This window comes from Camelina sativa, chromosome 11 (assembly GCF_000633955.1).
Source record: "Camelina sativa cultivar DH55 chromosome 11, Cs, whole genome shotgun sequence".
Lineage (NCBI taxonomy): Eukaryota > Viridiplantae > Streptophyta > Magnoliopsida > Brassicales > Brassicaceae > Camelina > Camelina sativa.
The window spans coordinates 10,609,085-10,629,891 of record NC_025695.1 but is presented as its reverse complement, the minus strand read 5'-3'; the positions used below and the strand labels follow the sequence as shown (position 1 = coordinate 10,629,891).

Sequence of the window (20,807 nt, the reverse complement as noted above, 5' to 3'; positions counted from 1 at the left end):
CAGTGATCAAGTTTGTGTTGGGAATCTTTGAATCAAAAATTCTGCCCAGTGAAACGAATAATGCGCTAGTAAAGTTGATAGCCAAGGTGTTAAGTGATGAGAGTTGGATCCAATCAACTTGCGACCTTGGGAAGTATTTGGGTATGCCTATTTTAGAGAAGAGAATCAACAAAGAAACTTTTGGGGAAGTTGTTGAACGGGTTAACTCAAGCCTGTCTGGTTGGAAAGGTCGGTTTCTCAGCCTTGCAGGGCAACTGACTCTTACAAAAGCAGTCATGTTTTCAATACCAGTCTATACTATGAGCATAATTAGTTTACCAGCATCAACGTTGGACAGTTTGTACCGTATTTCAAGGTCTTTCATGTGGGGGAGCACCACAGAGAAGAGAAAGCTGCATCTCGTTACTTGGGATCGGGTTTGCATGCCTAAAATGGAGGGTGGACTAGGTATTCGGTCTGCAAGGTGTATGAACAAGGCTCTGCTGGCTAAAGTAGGTTGGCGAGTGATACATAAAAAGAGTAGTCCGTGGGCCAGAGGCTTGCGACATAAATATAGGGTAGGGGAGGTTACAGATCAACGTTGGTTGAAAGTGAAGAGCAGTTGGTCCTTGATTTGGCGGAGTGTTGGGTTGGGATTGAGGGAAGTGGTCATGCCAGGATTGGGATGGGTGCCTGGTGATGGGAAGACCATCAAATTTTGGCAAGATAAATGGTTAGGTAACCGGCCATTGATTGACATGGCAACAAGTGAGTTATCGTTTGGTGAAGTGGATGTATGTGCTCGGGATGTATGGCAAAATGGTGGGGGCTGAGATATTAACCGGATGGGAGCAGTCATATCTACAAACACCCAGTTAGAACTTGGTGCAGTGGTTCTGGATATCGTCGTTGAGGCTATAGATAGACTCTCTTAGAGAGAAATGGCTGATGGTGATTTTACAGTAAAATCTGATTATGCTTTTTTAACACGGAAGACATGCCTTGTGTTTGGATGGGAAGACTATTTGAACGTGTTTGGAAGGTCATTGCACCGGAGGGGGTCCGATGTTTTCTTTCGTTGGTTGTACATCAACTGATAATGACAGAGGTTGAGCGGCAACGTAGGCATTTTAGTGATTCGGGTTTGTGTAGGGTATGCAAGAGTGGTGAGGAGACGATTATTCATGTCCTCAGGGACTGCCCTGCAATGGCAGGAGTGTGGTGTTGCCTAGTTCCACAAAGGAAACTACGGTTTTTTTTTTGCTAGTTCTTTGTTGTAATGGATCTATGGGAATCTGGGGGAAGGAGGAGAGGTCAATGGTAGTCTGTGAGCAATAGGGTTTGCAATGGCGGTATGGTGGGAGGGTGGGGATGGAAATGGCGGTGTGGCAATATCTTTGATTTGATGGTAATTGTAGGAACTGGGTGTGGTTGATCAAAGATTTGGCTAAGGAGGTGGCCACTGCTCAGGTGAATTATCGGGTCCGAGCCACTGGGGTGGCTATAGAGGAGCGTCTGATTAGGTGGACACCACCTAGCAATGGTTGGATCAAACTTAATATGGATGGCGCGTCTTATGGGAACTCGGATTTAGCCGCTGCTAATGGTGTACTGCGGGATGAGGAGGGCAATTGGCGAGGGGGGTTTGCTTTACACATTGGCATCTGTTCAGCACCACCAGGCCCGACTTAAAGCTAGGGCGAGAGGGGCGGTGGCCATGGGACAAAATTGTTTTTCAAAAAACCTTAAACATTTGGGGTCCAAAAAAATAAAAATAAAAATTCTATAATGAAAAAGGTCCAAAAAAGACTATACGCCTAGGGACAAAAAAAATTCTGAGACGGGACTGAGCACCACTAGCATAGTTGTGGGGAGTCTATTATGGTTTGTGTATAACATGGGAGCGAGGGTGTATGCGTCTCGAGTTGGAGATAAACTCGAAGATGGTTGTTGGTTTCTTGAAGACAGAGATTAAGGATTCGTGTCCCTTATCTTTCCTAATACGGCTGTGCTATGTCTTTTTTTGTATGGACTGAATAGTCTGTATCTCTCATGTGTATAAAAAGACTAACCGTCTTGCAAACGGGTTAACTAACTATACATTTTCTCTTCCGTTAAGTTTTCATTTATTTGATGCCTCAGCCGGTAGTTGTTAATCATTTTGTTTTGCATGATATCGATGGAACAACATATATGTACGTGGGTGTAATTTTATTTCTAATTGAATAAATTGAGGGTGGTTGCATTTGGCCGCCCTCTCTCTCCCCCCACCCAAAAAAAAAGTTGATACCAAAAAAAATAAAGTATATGGGCTAGGTAAAAAATTCTCAAACAAATATCTTAGGTGGAAAACCCAAACGTCGTCCGTTTTATCATAACCCAAAATTAGGAGCTAAATGGGCTAGGCTCATATTTTTTTTAACCTCATGCGAAACGATGTCGTATCACATAGCGTCCTGAGAGAAACTGAAACGTCATCGTTTCCTGTCCCGGTCCGGCGTCTCCATCGCCGTCTTCTTCTTCTTTACCTCTCTCTGTCTGATTTCGCTTGGCTTTGAGCTTTGTGAGCTACTTCTGATTCCGCCCATCTCGCAGCTGAGGTTAGTTTTGATTCAATTCAATCTACAGTTCATGGTTCGTTGTGTTGTGCCTCGAATTGAATTTGTTTCTAGGTTTAGGATTAAAAGAGTTTCTAGGGTTTAGAGCTCTCTCATCTTAGAGGAAACGAAACTCAAGGTTTATACGAATCTATTGTTGGGTCTCTCTCAATACCAATACCAGTCTATGAAATGAGTAATCTTGTTCATCATCGTCAACGTTTACTCTGTAATTAGTGTTAGTTCCGAGTAAAGTTTGAGGTTTTTTACTTCATCTAGTCCTAAATTTGTTGTTCTTTATGTAGATATGAAGAAGAAGATGATAGCTATTGGTTTTGAGGGTTCAGCTAGTGACATTAGACGGTACAATCTTAGCGAATCCACGGCATACTTACATAACACTGCCTGGTCATGGTTTCCTTCCTAGAGAGACTGCACATCATCATCTTGACCATGTTCTTCCTTTAGTCAAATCAGCTCTTGAGACTTCTCAAGTAACTCCTGAAGAAATTGATTGTATTTGTTATACGAAAGGTCCTGGGATGGGAGCGCCGTTGCAGGTCTCAGCCATTGTTGTTAGGGTGTTGTCATAGCTTTGGAAAAAGCCAATTGTTGCTGTGAATCATTGTGTGGCTCACATTGAGATGGGGAGAGTAGTTACTGGTTCTGTTGATCCTATTGTTCTGTATGTGAGTGGTGGGAACACTCAGGTGATTGCTTATAGTGAAGGTAGGTACCGGATTTTTGGTGAGACCATTGATATTGCTGTTGGTAATTGTTTGGATCGGTTTGCTAGAGTTTTGAAGCTTTCTAATGATCCAAGCCCTGGTTATAACATCGAACAGGTAGATTTTAGTTTCATTAGAGAGTGTAATGTCATCTCTGTTCTATAAAGATTAGAGAACAATGTTAACTCGGTTGTTATTTGTTTTCACTAGCTTGCGAAGAAAGGAGAGAACTTTATTGATCTTCCGTATGCTGTTAAAGGTATGGATGTATCTTTCAGTGGAATCTTGAGTTATATTGAAACTACTGCAGAGGAGAAGCTCAAAAATAACGAGTGCACACCAGCAGACTTGTGCTACTCCCTTCAAGTAAGGCTATCACTTGTTCTTAAATGTTATATCTTTGCCACATGAATGCAAAGTTTTGGACTTTTAAGAGTAATTTGAACGTTGCAGGAAACTGTGTTTGCGATGTTGGTTGAGATCACGGAAAGAGCGATGGCTCATTGTGATAAGAAAGATGTTTTGATAGTTGGCGGTGTTGGGTGTAACGAGCGTTTGCAGGACATGATGAGGACTATGTGCTCTGAACGTGACGGTAAGCTATTTGCAACGGATGATCGTTACTGTATTGACAATGGAGCGATGATTGCTTACACGGGTCTACTTGCGTTTGTTAACGGTATTGAAACGCCGATCCAAGACTCTACTTTTACACAGCGGTTTCGCACAGACGAAGTTCATGCGGTATGGCGAGAGAAAGAAGATTTGGTGCTTGGGGATGATAAGAACGTTCCTGCTATTTGATTCGGTGCCCATTTGTTCATTTTGAGATTGAATCTCTCTGTACTCGATAAATTGTTTTTTTGATAAGTAGTTAAAGATTAAATGTGTTTTATTAGTCAAATTATATGATTGTTTTTCTTTTGATTTGACTAGTTTCGTGATGGGTGTAATAACGCTTTCAAATTTCAAAGTGAGCTTTGTAAATTTTTTGTGTTGCATTTCGATATACGTTTGCTTTCTGTTTTATACTTTTTGTTGCTCAAAAGTCGACAATTCTACCGATAATGGTGGAGGGATTAGTGCATTAGTCTTCCTTAGTCATACAAAATCAACTGTGAAGATAAACGGCACTACCAAAAGTAAGAACTGTTTTTTTAATGTATAACGTAAGGCCGTAAGGGAATGGTTAATTCAATCGATGGACACTTTTATGGAAATGTGTCACTACGTACTGAAACGAAAACTGGAGAAAAAAATATAGTCACTGAACCTTCTAGAGAGATTAGAGTTCTAGATCAAATCACACATAAACGTGTACTTAGATATACTATTATACAACAAAACTAAAACTACAAAAAAGTAGTTTAGAATATTCAAAAGTTAATAAAAAATAAAAATACATCATATAGATTCAAACAAGACTAGTGATAAAAAAAGAGATTGGAAAAAGGAAAAAATGACAAAAGTAGTAGTAAAACAATCAAGTAAAGGTCAAAGTAATTAAAGAAGAGATAAAGCATCTCAAAAGTCTTCTTTCCTCCATCTTCAAATGCCAACAAATAAAAGACAAATGGTTTTTGAGATAATATTTTTCTTTCTCTGAGAGATTTGGTATACAAATGACTTGTTGATGGAAATTTTGATATCGAAATTCTTAAACTATAATACGATTCTGATAATACGATTATTTGGAAGAAGAAAAAAAACTAAAATAATAATGATCTACAATTTCATCCACATCAAAATTACCGGAGAAAAAAAAGAAGAGAAAGTAAAGTAGTAATGTGGTTCATGACTTCATGTATTCAAGACCTGAAAATAGCCGTTGATAAGGTTTTATGCTTTCACACTGCACGCAGATCGTCGTCAAATCTTAGCCCAAATAGTCTCGTTTTCTGGTACTTTTAGATTACTTCACTTACTTGTTTTTGTTATTATTTTCACCAATTTCATTCATTATTAATTTGTCGGTCACACAGTAGAAAATTGGAAATTACTAGTTGCCTAGGAATAATAGTACATGTAGTTTAATTGTGTACCAATCAAAGAGTGACAAAGAGCATGTACATACCTAAGATATCTAACGAGATGAATGTTTTGAGACCACATTGGATTCTTATAAAGTTATAATAGTCAAACTGTCCATGTTCCACTAAATTCAAGTTAGGTTTTAAATACATGTTCTATCAACAAATAGTATTTCTATAACTAATCATCTTATAAAGCGCATATTTAGATCAATTTACCTATATAATATAGTCCACAACTAATTAGAAGAAGAAAAAAAGAGTTAGTGGAATGATTGTCCCTAAATCTCGATACTATCATTGACTTTTATAGGCGTATACTATATACTATATAGTAAATCAACTAAATCAGTCTAATCATATTAGAACATTATAAGAAATATATAGATCTAAACAAAACATTCTTTAATCAACCATACCCAACCAAAAATCTACTCGTTCATATTTGGATACGCGTATATGTCAATATGTGTGTATGTGTATGCACGAGTAAACAGTTGCACGTGGCATGTGCAGCGAAGGCCAAGGAGTGATGAGACAAAGAAGAAACTGATGATCCAAGTTTCAAAATGATTCCAAAAGTTGTGAACTATAAGCCAAACAAAGTGCCAATCGCCAAAACATGAACTTTAACTACACTTGATAGATCGTTTTCTCACATTAAAGCCACTCTACATTTTTCCCATTTTATTACAAAGGCACGTATATATGTTTGATTAATACGCTGACAATAATTTTTCTATCTATTTCTGTCTACAAATTACAAAACGGTTAACCAAAAAGCACATTTTTGAATTAAATCAAAACATGTGATATATAGATATATACTAAAAATGTTGCAAAAAATGTGTCTAAATCATAATTAAGCCAATGCAAAGGAAGTGATATAAACCCAAATATCTCGAGCAAATAGACATAAATAAACAAAACACCTAATTACATCACATCCCCACTTACAAATGTGAACATTAACTGTTAAAAATCACCAAAAAAGTCATCAAGATTCAAGAATATGGCTTTCCTTTTCAAAAAGCAGTACACGTCTCCGTCTCACACAGACAGTGTATTCAATGCATTGTGTTGTCTTCCTACTTGACACCAGCTCAGCCTCTGTTCTTCTTCTTCTTCTTCTTCTTTCTCTTCGGATCCAAAACCAGAAAATTCTGCAGAATAACTTTTTATTCACAAGAGTGGAAAGATAGAATTTTCCAAATCCGAGAAACAAACACAAAATATCTTGTCTTCGTTTTACAAAAAAATAGATCCAAAATCCAAAACAAAACAGAGTACTCTGCTCTATAAATTTCGTTCCTTTATTACTCTGCTCTATAAAACAGAGTACTCTGCTTTTATTAATGAGTTAAAGATCAGTAGTAAAGACAAGAATGGCTGCCGTAAGTGTCACGTTACTTGTTCTTCTCTCAATGTTTCTTTCAACTCCACAAAGNGTTCCTCTTCTTCTTCTTCTTTCTCTTCTCTTCCAAAACCAGAAAATTCTGCAGAATAACTTTTCATTCACAAGATTGGAAAGATAGAGTTTTCCAAATCCGAGAAACAAACACAAAAATATCTTGTCTTCGTCCAACAAAACAAAACAGAGTACTCTGCTCTATAAATTTCGTTCGTTTATTACTCTGCTCTATAAAACAGAGTACTCTGCTTTATAAATGAGCTAAAAGATCAGTAGTAAAGACAAGAATGGTTGCCGTAAGTGTCACGTTACTTGTTCTTCTCTCAATCCTTCTTCCAACTCCACCAACTGTTCAAGGAAACGCAGAGCTAAAAGCTTTAATGGAGCTCAAATCGTCGCTTGACCCTGAGAACAAGCTTCTCCGATCATGGACGTTTAACGGCGACCCATGCGACGGATCTTTCGAAGGAATCGCCTGTAACCAGCATCTGAAAGTTGCAAACATATCTTTACAAGGGAAACGTTTGACCGGAAAATTGTCTCCGGCAGTTGCAGAGCTCAAATGTTTATCAGGTCTTTACTTGCATTACAATAGTCTCTCCGGAGAGATACCTCAAGAGATCACAAATCTCACTGAATTATCAGATCTTTATCTCAATGTTAATAACTTCTCCGGCGAGATTCCGGCAGCGATCGGCTCCATGACTGGCTTGCAAGGTTAGCATCTTACTATACCGGTAGATTCCACAGAGCTGAATTACCTTAAACCACACTTCACCGACATATCATCTTGTTTGATTTTGAATGGTTTTGCTATTCTTTTGTCGCAGTTATGGATCTTTGCTGCAACAGCTTAACAGGGAAGATACCAAATAACATTGGATCTTTGAAGAAACTAAACGTGTTGTCTCTGCAACACAACAAACTAACCGGAGAGGTTCCTTGGAGTTTGGGGAACTTGAGTATGTTAAGCAGGCTTGATTTGAGCTTCAACAGTTTGTTAGGTCTAATCCCAAAAACCCTAGCCAACATTCCTCAGTTGGATACTCTTGACTTGCGCAACAATACTCTCTCTGGCTTTGTTCCTCCTGGTGAGTTATGATGATTCTCGAAATGTCTTTGTATAAGCTTTATCTCTCTGCTTCTTGACTGATTTATTTTAAACTTGTGAAAGGTCTCAAGAAGTTGTCGGGGAGATTTCAGTTTGAGAACAACACTGGATTATATGGTATAGATTTCCCTTCTTTGAGAGCTTGTTCTGCTTTCAATGAAGCAAATATCGAATTCAAGCAGCCTCCGGGTGAAACAGACACTGATAAGACATCTCTTCATAACATCTCTGAGTCCGTATATCTCCAGAAGCATTGCAACCAAACACATTGCCACAAATCCTCATCAAAACTCCCACAAGTTGCGTTGATATCAAGCGTGATCACCGTCTCTATAACATTGATTGGTGCCGCTATATTAACCTTCTTTCGATACAGAAGAAGGAAGCAAAAGATTAGTAACACACCTGAGTTTTCCGAGGGAAGACTCAGCACAGATCAGCAAAAAGATCTCCGTGCATCGCCTCTCGTGAGTCTTGCCTACACCAAAGAATGGGATCCGCTAGGTGATAGCAGAAACGGAGCTGAGTTCTCACAACAAGAGCCTCATCTCTTTGTTGTTAATAGTAGCTTCAGGTTTAACTTAGAAGACATTGAATCTGCAACACAGTGTTTCTCAGAAGCTAACCTAATGAGTAGAAACAGCTTCACCTCAGTGTTCAAAGGAGTCCTGAGAGATGGTTCTCCGGTAGCTATCAGAAGCATCAACATAAGCAGTTGCAAGAACGAAGAAGTCGAATTCATGAACGGTCTAAAGCTTTTATCTTCGCTGTCACACGAAAACCTAGTGAAGCTACGCGGATTCTGCTGTTCTAGAGGCAGAGGAGAGTGTTTCCTCATCTATGATTTTGCTTCAAAAGGAAAGCTTTCGAACTTTCTTGATTTACAAGAAAAAGAAACCAATCAAATTCTTGCTTGGCCTGCAAGAATCTCCATCATGAAAGGGATTGCAAAAGGTTAAATCTTTTGATCACTTCTTTGTGTTTGTTTCAGGAAACAAAAATGTATATCTAACACACAAAAATCTCTTACAGGTATTGCTTACTTACATGGAAGTGATCAACAAAAGAAGCATACAACAATTCATCGAAACATCTCAGTCGAAAAAATCCTACTCGATGAGCAACTCAACCCACTAATAGCTGATTCAGGTTTACACAACCTTCTAGCAGATGATATGGTCTTCTCAGCACTCAAAACAAGTGCAGCAATGGGATACTTAGCACCAGAATACGTCACAACCGGAAAATTCACCGAGAAAACCGACGTTTTCGCCTTTGGAGTCATCATACTCCAGATAATCTCTGGCAAACTCATGCTTACAACTTCACTGAGACTTGCAGCTGAAGATGGAGAAGTCAACGGTTTCATTGATGAATATCTCCGTGGAGAGTTTGATAAACAAGAGGCGGTTGCAATGGCGAGGATTGGGATAAGCTGTACACAAGAGATTCCAAACAATAGGCCTAATATGGAGACATTGCTTCAGGAGATAAACTATATGATAAAGAGTGAATGAGTCTGTTTTTTTAGTTAGTAGTAACTTTGTTTGAAACTTTCCAAGTATGATTCTCCGGTTAAGTAGTATCACACCAATTTGGTTTTGTTTCTTTCCAGCAAGAACCGGGTCGGTTTAAATTGAGTTTATGTATATAAATAAGATTTAACACAAAACATAAACATACAACTTGAATCATTTGGCCAATGAACGTGTGTAGAAAATGCTAATTAATTACCACAATTTACCGGGAGGTTTTCTCTTAACCAGTCGGTTTTCTTGAACCGGACTATAGAAACGATGTCGGTTAAATCGGCGAGGAGGAGAAGACTGAAGTTTTCTACCGCCTTCGTCACCAACACCGTTGCCGGAATATGGCGAGTGAGTTAAAAGAGTAATTTGAAGAAGAAGGATCTAGGAACTCATGGAGTACTTACTCACTATCGTATTATATGTTCTCTTTGGCTTATTTACTTTTTTTTTTCTTCCCGGAATTGGTGAATTACTTTGTAGAGTAAAATTAAAAATGATTTTTTTTTTTTTCAGGGAGAAAGGTTGTTCCTTTTCGATTCACAATCAGATTCAGAGGTTACATTGCAGACGCAGACCATCAAAAGTATGTATGTTGCATTCATGACTAATTTCTCAGTGATATTGCAATTTCACTGTTCAGTGTAAAGAAGAATAGAATGTTTTTGTGTGTGTATTCATCGAGGCTTATACAAAGTATATATACAGCATAGGTAAACCCTAACCTAAAGATTGCTGACCAAGCAACAACTATACAAGTCGATAACTATGTGTCGGTAAAATATCCTTTGCTGAATCTGAGCAATTAGCAGGTTTGTTTTCTTAGTTGGTCTTTGTGTTGGAAAGCTTTGTGATTTGAAAATTTAAAGCTTCATCCCGTATATAAGTTTTCTCGTTTTTTGGATTGTAGGGGAAGGTAAGGAGTTTATATCTTTGAGTTTGAAAACTATCCGGACATGTATGTATGCTTGTACTGTTTTGATCAGTTAGCTTCATGTGTCATGGTTTCTGTTTATTGAGGAGCCTACAGCTGAGCAACACGCTTCAAGCTTCTTCGAGAAAATAGGTATGTAATCCTCTAGTCTGAATATTTAGTTGCTTTCTTTTTGTTGGTTATATAAGTTTCTGGTTTTTATAGGTTTTTTACACCACTTCCTTATAATATGAGTAACGTACATGATATGAAGTGAGTTGCGGAGATTGTTTAAGCAGTTTGTGGAAAGTAAATTCCTTAGAGAGAGGAACTCTGGGCTACAAGAAAGGTTGGTTCTTTTGTGGTTTCCTTCGCTTTTAAAAATTTATAGTTCTTTTGAGAGTTTTCGTAGTGATTGACTTTATTCTGGTTGCAGAAGTTACTTGGTAAAGAGTCCATCAGACAGTCGAAACAACAAGTCGGGCTCAAGAGCATGATGGTTTCTAGCATCAAACTATCTACTGATGGGCAGGTAGGTATGGTAGTCTTCCTCTCTATTTAATATGCTCCTGTGCATGCTTTTGTAGGAAAGCATACTCTATTGTGTTTGGTTGAAGCATCCAATTGTTGTTGTAGATCATGTGAAATTTCAACTGGTTTACTAACCATCTAAGTAATCCATTAGAACAGTATTTCCTAATTTCTCCATACCAATGCAGCACAAACATGAAATATTTGGGTAAACTTGGCTCAAGATTGTACTTGAAGCTTATTAGATATGGTCTATTATTCCTGTGTACTGTCTCCGTGATATTAACCCATTCATGACTTAGGCGATGAAAGAGTCCGTGCAATCTGATCTCCGGCATCAGGTTTCTTTACTGATCCGTCCCATGCAACAGGTTAGCTTCTTGGTCAAGTCACATTGTATATGTCCGGTTTGACCAGCCAAAACTTGCATTGTAATCTGGTTTATGAATTGATGATAAACCTGTTTTCTCTGCCAGGCTCTTGATGCTGCGTTCCAACACTACGAAGCCGACTTGCAGAGAAGAACCCCTATGAGCGTTGTAGAGGTGGCAACAATTATGAAATCTCTCAGTAGAAGAAATTGAAAACAATTCTATAGAAGATATGAGATATTAACAGTTGAGAGATTTATATGATATATGTCATCATCAATATAGTGATAAATAAACGTATAAAACTATAATATGAAATTATGAGTTAATTGAGGACCACATCAAATCTATATTTAGAAAGAGACAAGAAAATATTAATGTATTACTTGAATTGTGTAAAAATATTTTAAAAAATCTCAGTTACAACCCTTATTCACTTAGTTATACTATATATGTCATTGTCCATACTGATTCGACTTCACAATCTCACTTACAAGTTACAAGCCTTATTCACAGTAGTCTACGAGATTTGCATAGACCTCACTTACAAAAATTATGGGTCCAATTATCAAATTTTTAAAAGTTCTTATTAATAAGTAGATGCTACTTAACAGTCTTCTCTTCGTGCTAAGTTTTCTTACTTTTAATAGTTTGTTCAACTAATTTAACACATGTTAAAATTTAAAAATTTATATTTTTTTGTAATGGTCTTTTTTGTGATTAGTTTTGGTGTTGTAATAGTTTGTTCGACTATTTAACCAAGTGTTAAAACTAATTTTTTTATGATACATAATAGTCATTTTTTGTGTTTATTCGACTATTTAACACATAGTGTTTAAACTAAAAGTTTTATATCTATTGTATTTATGTATACTGGTCTTTTTCTCATGTATTCTTACAGATTTTCATGTTTTTAATAGTTTGCCTCTAGTCCTATCCCTAGAAGCTTCTGCTACTTCAGTTGGTATCAGAGCCAAGTTTTTTTCATGCACTTAAAACGATGGTTACGGTATAATGGTATTTTTCTCTTGTTCAATTTTCTTACTTTTATCGTGTATTTAGTAGTTTACATTTTTATAAAGTCAAATTAAAATTTTGTCACTTTTAATAACTTAATGATGAATACCAATTGAAACTTGCAAAATATAATTCAAACACTTTTACATTATAACAACTAAACACCAATAAAGTAGGCATGAATTTTACATGTGAATCTTGACAATTGTTCAAGTTCTTCAATAGTTTTTCTTAAAATTAAATGTAATCTATCACTTAGAACTTAGAAGTTATCTTTACCACATAAAAAATCAAGCAAACGGTACATACCAAACAGTCCATACCATACCAAACAGTTTCAAGTAAAGGGTCGTTAAATACACACATAAACCACAGCAACTCATTCATCACCACTCTCACAACAAGAGCTAAGAACTTCTAAAGGTTACAAATCACTCTCTCTAATTTTTACTTTCACCATTCATTTCCATTTTTGTTTTCATTAAGTCTATCTTCTCTCTCATCTGTACATTTGTTATATTCTTCTTTACCTTGTTCTTGAGTTTTGCTCTTAATAATAAACACTGTACTTGAATATTTCAGGAAAAAAACAATGACGACAAGAGTGACAGATCAAGGTGGCATCAACGGAGACCTATTCGACGATGGTGTTAATGATTATGTGAGGAAAGTGATTGTCGGAGAATGCTCTCAGGGCATCACTTACATCAAGATTGAGTACGTGAGAGATGGAGTAGTCGTGGAACAAGAACATGGAAAAAAGACAGGAACACTAACACAGGTCTTACTTTTGTCTTATTATTATTCTCTCTCCCTCTCTTTCAACGAGATTAAATGGTATGCTTTGTCTATAAAATTGCTCTGTTTTGCTCTGTGTTTAAGGCTGAGTTTGAAGTTAACCACCCAGACGAGTACATCACATTGATTTGGGGAACGATTAGAGATGATTACATATCTGAGAGTCGTATCATCAATATTGAGGACCTGGATGGATTAGACTTAGAGGAGGTTGTTTGTTATGTTTGCTCTGTTTTCAGTTCTGCTTATGGTTGTACCATTTTGTAATTGCTTTGTTTTTCTTGTTTTCAGTTAAACCCTCCACTTGAAAATTTCACTATACAAACTAGTCGAATGGAAGAGAATCCTAGGTCTAAATTTGGGGTGTCGGAGCTTCAGTTCAAGACATCATGCGGGAGAACATCTCAGGTGTTTGGTTCGCCCGGTTTGCTTAGCAAGGAGTTCAAGTTAAAAGGCAAAAACGGAACGAAACTTGTTGGGCTCCATGGTCGCTTTGGTGACTTTCTCTGCTCTATAGGAGCTCACTTTATCTTCGTTTCTCCTGTTTTCAAGCAAGTAAAACCTCATGGTGGAATCATTGGGGACGCTTGGGACGATGGGGTTTACGACTGTGTAAGGAAAGTGCGTGTTGGAGAAGATGCTGGTCGTGTCTCCTCCATTGAATTCGTATACAGTAATGGAGATCAGCTGATAACATATTGTCACGGCAAAAAGTTACAAGAACGTAAAGAGGTATATATATATAAATATTGGTTTCTTGAATTCATGTTCTGTTTTTATCCACTACTTTTAATGTAACCCTGGTTCTGTAGTTTGTGCTGGACTATGAAAATGACGAGTACATAAAGTCCATTGAGGGATTCTACGATAGATATCGTTTCATTTCGTCTTTAACCTTCAAAACATCAAAGGATAGAGACTCTGAGGTATTTGGGAAACCGAAGGGTACCAAATTCGTTCTCATGGCAAAGGTTTGATAAGCTTGTCGGGTTCCGAGGAAGGTCTTTCGGTAATCGTGTCACTGCTCTCGGAGCAAATTTTGCGGTGGTGGTAGCTCCTCCAGTGAAGAAACTAGAAGCAAAAGGTGGGGATCCTGGTTGCGAGGAGTGGGATGATGGGATCCACGAAGGTGTTTACAAGATAATAGTATCAAGAGAACACTCAGTTGTGAAGGCGGTCAAGTTTGAGTACGTTAACGGATACGCCGATGGACAGCACCAAACTGTATATGGAAACGATCACGTGAAGATCATCCCAGGTGTTGATATTAAAGAGGTACTTGCCTTATTTCTCGAATAAATTATACGCAATGAAATTTTTAATGTTAATATAGTTTTATGTTGTGTTTTTTGGTATAGTTTAAGCTAAGGTTAGGAGATGAATACATCACATCCGTTGAAGGACACTACGGTCAAAGACTGCCACTTTCTGGAATGGTGCGTGAAGTGATTGAACTTATTGGATTCAAATACATAACGATGCTTAAGTTCAAGACAAACAAGGGTATAACATATGAAGCGTTAGGTAACGAAGAAGAAGATCATGAGTATGTGGGAGAATCGTTCGTGTTGGGGATGGAAGGTCACAAGATTGTTGGGTTCCATTGCAAGTTTACATTTGATACTGTTCATCAAATTGGTGTTTACGTCAAGCCAATCGATAACCCTTAAAACATTTTTTATTTTATAAAGAGCAGAAGCTATATATGCTCTCCCTAAGTACCTTTTTATGTTATCGTCATGGTTTGTTGTTTCTAGAATTCCATTTGAATAAGAAGTACTCTGTTTTTATATTTACACTAGTTATCAAAATTTCTTCAATAACATATTATTATATAAATACTTCAAATAAAAGCTAACTTAATCCACTGAAAAATGCAACAGAGAGAAACGCTAACAATGATCTTTCGGTTACAAAAATCTGAGAAGTGGCATGTAAAGCAAAAGGTGCATTTACCATTACATGCATATTTTTGTCACTATAACATAAACTCATTCTCCACTAAGGAGATCTATCAATATCAACATAGTTTCACATTCACTGGTAAAGGGTTATAGAAACTCATTGTTGTGATCAGTCTTGTAAGAATCAATATAATTCACAAAGTTGAAACCTTATTTCACCTAACAAGTTACAAATTTTCTTGCAAGTTGTATTCAAAACATTAATTTCAATAAAACCTACTTTTTAAAAGTGGAAACAGTTACTAAACTTGCAAAAAAAAATCACAAATACGAACAATAATTTAATTTTCTACGCAACAAAATATCTGTAACCATGCGATAACAAGAATTTTATGCTTTTGTAGTTCTTTTGAGACGAGAGAGAAAACGACAATCCAAAAAGTCATTCGTCACTTACTTTTTTGTCTTTGTCCATGCATAATAATTTTGACTTCGCAACATACGATTACGAGGAATGAATATAATATACTACTCTTAGTATCTGACTTGTAAAACATGTGATCCACACCATAGCTATAGTTTTACACAGATCATTTATTTAAATTGATACTAAAAATTGGATGATAAATAGCCAAATATTCTTAAAATGTAATTGATACTAGTCTTGTTTTTCCAATAATTTAAATTTTATTTTATCAAGTGAAGCTATAGTAGATTCACATTGTTTTTGCTTGCGTTCTTTTAATATTTTTCCAAATACTGGAAGAACATTGTTAAAATCAGAAAATGTGTAAATTCATTGCTGTTGACCGTAATTAATTTATCGGAAAAAATTTCAAGCTTTATTTTATTTTTTGCTAATGGAAATTTTTCTAATTTGTCGTTGGTCCTTCTGGTGCTGTAAAGTATAATTTCTATAAATACTAAAGAAGAAGAAGAAGGAATATTATATACTTCACGAAAACATCACTCCACCGAGAATCAATCTCGAGTTGCCCAAAACAAATGATTTGGAGAAAGTAAGGTGCCAGTGTAGACAGACACACACATTCATTCATTTTGTACGCTAATCTTGTGTGTGATATACCAAATTTCTATAATTAGAAATGATCTTTGAACATAGACTCTACAACAAAGCATAATGAGAATCAAATTAGTGGACCTATGCTCTATGTACACAATTACACAAATTAGTGGACCTATGCGACTATGCGTGTATTAAGATTCTAAAAAGTAATCTTCAATTGCTATCTTATGTTAGGAACACTCATAACCATACCTGTGAATTTTGTAAAACTGAAAAATAACCCTTAATTTGATTATAGGTAAATAGAACTGATTAATGTAACAAAAGATACATAGATAATTATCATCAAGAAGCAGAAGTTAAAACCCTCATATCATGTCATCATACAAGTTACAGTAATATTGCAACCAAAGTACAGTAAATAGTCTTTGGTTGCATGCCCTAAAGCCTTTTTAGAAACCGGACATGTGGTCCTAGATTAGTTTCTGCCATGTCCTCTTAGATTCATTGCACCTTTTGTTCTTCTTGATGGTTCTGATCGTGCATGCGAAGGACTTGGATCAGTCGAGGGAAGCAACACTGGTTGCTCTCTGTTTACAAGACCGCCTGTAAAAATATCAAAGAGATGATTACTCAGTGTTCCCAAAGGAAGGTACAACACAAAAAAAAAAGGCGCAATTTGAATACTTACTGCCAAAGGAACCAGACCGACCAGGTAACTGCATTTGCCTTCTAGCATTTCCACTCCAAGACTGCTCAAAGTCAGCCAATTCATCTGCAGAATTTTTCAATTGAAAAAGCAAACGGAATATATAAGTATCTCTCATCCACAATAGAATCTTTCTGAGGCTTAACGAGAAAGTGTTACTTATACCTTCGTTTAAATTGTGCAAGGTCTGCGTTGTATCAACACGACCATCTGAGTTAAGTTTACGCGCAACTGTGTGGCCCTGGAAAGCATAAGAAGATCAATTATATTTGAGATCCAACAAGACAAGACAAATATTTCATTATCCTCAACTCTGTAATGTATAAACTACCTTGTTATGAAGGCCTCTGGAGATCCTGTGTGCAGCTTCCCGCGTTGCAGTGTTGGCCTCTCTGCTTTCTTCAAGAGTTAACTGTATCACAGTTAACTATAAGCGTAAGCTAACATACTTACACACATCACAGATATAAATATATCACTAGTAAAAAGTGAAAAACTGACCCCATCACATCCAGTCCGTCTGGTCTTGGAAGAAGTGTAGTAGTTGCCGTTGTGACCACCGTAAGTAACAGAGGAGCTATGGAAACTATAACTACGGGTCTGTGGTTGCCATAGTCCATTGTTCACCATACCACCAACATTCATGTTCTGCATTTGCTGTGAGTTTCTTCTCTCCGGATTTGCATTCATGTATTGCAATTCTCTGTTCCTTCTCTCTGCATCAAACATAAAAAAAAAACACACACACTCAGTTCCAATAGAACTAAGGTAGAAATAGAAGAAAAGGTTGTTGTAATCACCTCCTTCCGCTTCCACTCTAGCAAATTCAGTATCGGCCTCACTGGTCGACCGGCCATGTTTGCCAAGACTCCCTTTCTTCTTCTCTTTCCCCCCTTCTTCTTCTCCTTCTTTCTCATCATCATCAGAATCAATCTCTTCAATAATAGGTCCACGTGAGGATCGACTTGGTCCTGGTGGCTGATCAATAAAACCGGGTGGAGGACGCATTTCTGGAAAAGGATTCATGCTGGAACCTCCAAAGAAATTGGAGTGAAGCATGCCACCACCAAAAGGCTGGGTGAAAAAAGGATCATCAAACGGATCTCTTCCACCCAAAAAACTGGACATGAGGTTTGGAGGACCACCAAATCCACCAAAAGAGCCTCCTCCAAAACCATTAAATCCACCAAAAGGATCTCTACCACCACCACCACCTCCTTGCATCTTCCCCCTGGCTAAACTTCAAACTACACTACACACACAAACAAACAAAAAAACAGAATTCATAAATAAGAGATCTCAAATTCTCTAAGGCCACAACCAACCAACTCTCTAAACTACTTACAAAAGCATTATCTAAAAAGCAATTTCAAGAGTAAATAAATATCACAAAAACGAATCGTCTATAAAAAAAAAATCAAAATCGAAAAAATTAAGACAGAGCTATAACATGAATCAAAAACCCTAACGAGAAACCCCAAATCGAAAAATTCAAAAACACACAAAAAAAAAAACAGTGAAATCAAAAACATCATCATAGGAATTGAAGGAGATTGATCCACATACCTCAAACAACAAGGATCGAGAGAGAGAGAGACTACTACTACTCGACTCTCGAGTTATCTATCGTTTGAGGAGGGAGGAACTGAGGAAACTTTTTATTTTGCCTCAGCAGCAGAAGAAGAAGAAGAAGAAATTTAGGAATAATAAGAACGAATCTTGAGGAAATACACAAGTCGCGATATGATTGGCTGATGGTTTGGGGCACCGGACACCTTTCCTGTAATTTTGGTCTTCCTGCTCCCATGGATTTATTTCTTAAACATGTTGCATAATTTTACAACTTTTTAACTATTTTGTTAAATTCTAATATTTTTTACTAGTTGAATTGCGATTTTTTAATTATGTAAATGAGCACCCTCTCAATTTCGTATTAGTTATAAAAAAAATTATTTAAAAAAAAAAAAAGAAGAAAGTTAAAATTTTGGATATTTATAACTTTATAACTAAAAACTGTTGTCTTTTTTTGTTGCCAATGTATATTATGCATGAATAACAATTACTATAACATACAGAAAAAAAATCTTACCACATTATTTTATTCTAAAACAGGTCAAAATTGATATACTCTTTTTTGTTAACTTTTTGGTAATTGGGAATTACATTTAATGGTAATTTTCCCTATACTAAAAAAATAAAATTTTATTATCTTAAAACCATAGTATTATATTTTTAAAATAAGCATGAAAAATTTATGCATGTAATATTTATCAAAAGTATATACGTAGAAATATAGTTTACCATATATATACTTATTTTACTCCAAATCGAAAATTTCTTAACACAAAATCAAAATCACCTTATGATCGATCGGAAAGTTCATTCATTGAACTCAAAACAACAATGATCAGGATTTTAGTTTTTTTTTTTTTACTCAACAGAAGAATTTAATACAAAAAAAAATCAGGAACTATGTCTTACAGACATCACGCAGTGACTGGCTGATGATTTTATAGTTTTACTATTTCTTAAATCCATTTTCTATATACTATATTAATTGAATTAGATTTTTTTAGTTATTTAAATGACATTCTTCTCAATTTCCCATTTGTTAAATTTTTGGTATATTAACAACATAAATTAAAATTTTGAGTATTTATTACTTATAACTAAAAATAGTTAATTGATCTAAAATTATTTTTCGTCCTAACTTATTTTGAAAATCTAAATCTACTGTACAATTAGTTTGCATTAATAATATTTCCGGTTTGGACTTCCAACCGTGGAAATCTCTTTTAATTAATTAATTGATCTAAAATTATTTTTTGCCCTAACTTATTTTGAAAATCTAAATCCACTGTACAATTAGTTTGCATTAATAATATCTCCGGTTTGGACTTCCAACCGTGTAAATCTCTTTTAATTAATGTTTGGTTGACAAAAAAAAAATGTCATACCACTTTTTGTTAATTATTTTATAATAAAAACAGTTAAAATTGTATATTTCTTTTCTTAGGTTTTTGGTATATGCAAAATACATTCAATAATAATTTTCACCTATACTAAAAAGAGAGTGAAAAAAATTAACATTTTATTATATTATCAAACCGTAGTGTCATATTTTTAATTGAGCATGGAAAAAAATCTATGCATGTAATATTTATCGAGAGAAGAAATAAATATAGTTTCCATATATTTAATAACTATAAGAAAAACACCCAAGTGATATACATGGACGCTTACAAAAAACAAAATGGCCACTGAAATACATTTTTGAGGTACACTTTTGTAATTCAAAGCTAATATGTATACCACTAGGGACAACATAAGAAATTTGGAGACTCGGAAGCACTTTGTAGCTCAATCAGTCGTTTTCCTTGGATGGCTCGAGGGTCTCCACATCTACACTGGGGACAGTGTCTTCCATCACCAATGGGGCTGTGAAATCAAAATCTCCGAGCGGGGCATTACTATAATCTGGATTGGCCTCAATGAAGGCTGCAACCTCAGCGTGCGTCTCCAACTTCTTTCCAATAGAAGTTATGTAGTACACATCCGTTCCGGAGTAGTCTGTTCTCATAACTACGTTCCTCTCGAACCCTCTTGGTGTCTCAAGCAAGCCAGGCTTGTCAATGGCCCATGCCTTGGAGGAATCATACTTGAGTTCTTCAGCATCTTTACATGTCATCCCTTCTATCCTCTCGCACACAAACTCGTCATCTCGTAGTTTCCTTCTGATATACTCGTAATCTTCTAGAGTATTAATCTGCCTCCACTTGTAGCACTCCTCACATTGCACAGCAAAGATATCAATATCCATCTCTGAAGAAGTATTGGCTTTGCTCTGCACAAATAAACATATGGATATATAGCTTAGTTGGATAATAATTGGTCGACCTAACGTATTCCATGTATAAAGGAAAGACACAAATAAATTGATACTTCGAAAAAGCATAATCTTTAAAACCAAATTTGACGAAAATGGTAATTTGGAATCGAAAAACAAAACATATATGTTGATTAAACAATTAAACTACAAATTAGAAAAAGACACATCCAAAATTTTGCGTAAACCTATTATATATGCATCAAGCACCACTTAAAAAAAAAAAAAAAAAAAAAAAAAAAAAAAAAAAAAAAAAAAAAAAAAAAAAA

The 20,807-nt window shown here is 36.1% G+C and overlaps 5 protein-coding genes across 9 annotated transcripts in view; 3 read left to right on the top strand and 2 right to left on the bottom strand.

The window, feature by feature from the left end:
- LOC104722777 (probable tRNA N6-adenosine threonylcarbamoyltransferase) lies at positions 1,259-4,313 on the top strand. Its single transcript, XM_019231815.1, is given in 6 exon segments — positions 1,259-1,299; positions 1,398-1,606; positions 2,882-2,924; positions 2,926-3,421; positions 3,515-3,670; positions 3,758-4,313. Coding segments are annotated over 6 exon segments (1,296 nt in total). The 3' UTR covers positions 4,109-4,313.
- Positions 6,310-9,458, top strand: LOC104722776 (somatic embryogenesis receptor kinase 4). Of its 2 annotated transcripts, XM_019231561.1 has the most exons (5): positions 6,310-6,781; positions 7,095-7,462; positions 7,576-7,836; positions 7,920-8,810; positions 8,889-9,458. In XM_019231561.1, the coding sequence occupies exons 1-5, from the start codon at positions 6,720-6,722 to the stop codon at positions 9,371-9,373; spliced, it is 2,067 nt and encodes a 688-aa protein (XP_019087106.1). In that variant the 5' UTR covers positions 6,310-6,719; the 3' UTR covers positions 9,374-9,458. The 2 variants fall into 2 exon arrangements, with proteins under 2 accessions (XP_019087106.1, XP_010439303.1); XM_010441001.1 differs by lacking the exon at positions 6,310-6,781 and having other exon boundaries at positions 6,789-7,462.
- On the top strand, positions 13,049-14,743 carry LOC104722775 (jacalin-related lectin 45-like). Its single transcript, XM_019231814.1, is given in 6 exon segments — positions 13,049-13,222; positions 13,304-13,441; positions 13,580-13,736; positions 13,877-13,982; positions 13,984-14,158; positions 14,371-14,743. Coding segments are annotated over 6 exon segments (1,062 nt in total). The 3' UTR covers positions 14,683-14,743.
- Positions 16,214-18,427, bottom strand: LOC104722774. Of its 3 annotated transcripts, XM_010440999.2 has the most exons (7): positions 18,219-18,405; positions 17,453-17,904; positions 17,154-17,368; positions 16,984-17,064; positions 16,818-16,893; positions 16,635-16,718; positions 16,214-16,549 (listed from the first exon to the last, which is right to left on the bottom strand). In XM_010440999.2, the coding sequence occupies exons 2-7, from the start codon at positions 17,874-17,876 to the stop codon at positions 16,422-16,424; spliced, it is 1,008 nt and encodes a 335-aa protein (XP_010439301.1). In that variant the 5' UTR covers positions 17,877-17,904; positions 18,219-18,405; the 3' UTR covers positions 16,214-16,421. The 3 variants fall into 3 exon arrangements, with proteins under 3 accessions (XP_010439301.1, XP_010439300.1, XP_010439298.1); XM_010440998.2 differs by having other exon boundaries at positions 17,154-17,899; positions 18,219-18,427; XM_010440996.2 differs by having other exon boundaries at positions 17,154-17,904; positions 18,219-18,424.
- LOC104722773 (methyl-CpG-binding domain-containing protein 1) overlaps positions 19,824-20,807 on the bottom strand; it is a 1,535-nt gene continuing 551 nt past the window's right edge. For both annotated transcript variants that reach the window (XM_010440994.2, XM_010440995.2), the window contains exon 3: positions 19,824-20,496. In XM_010440994.2, the coding sequence (XP_010439296.1) occupies positions 20,017-20,496 (480 nt within the window). In that variant the 3' untranslated portion in view covers positions 19,824-20,016. The remainder of the gene's footprint in view (positions 20,497-20,807) is intronic.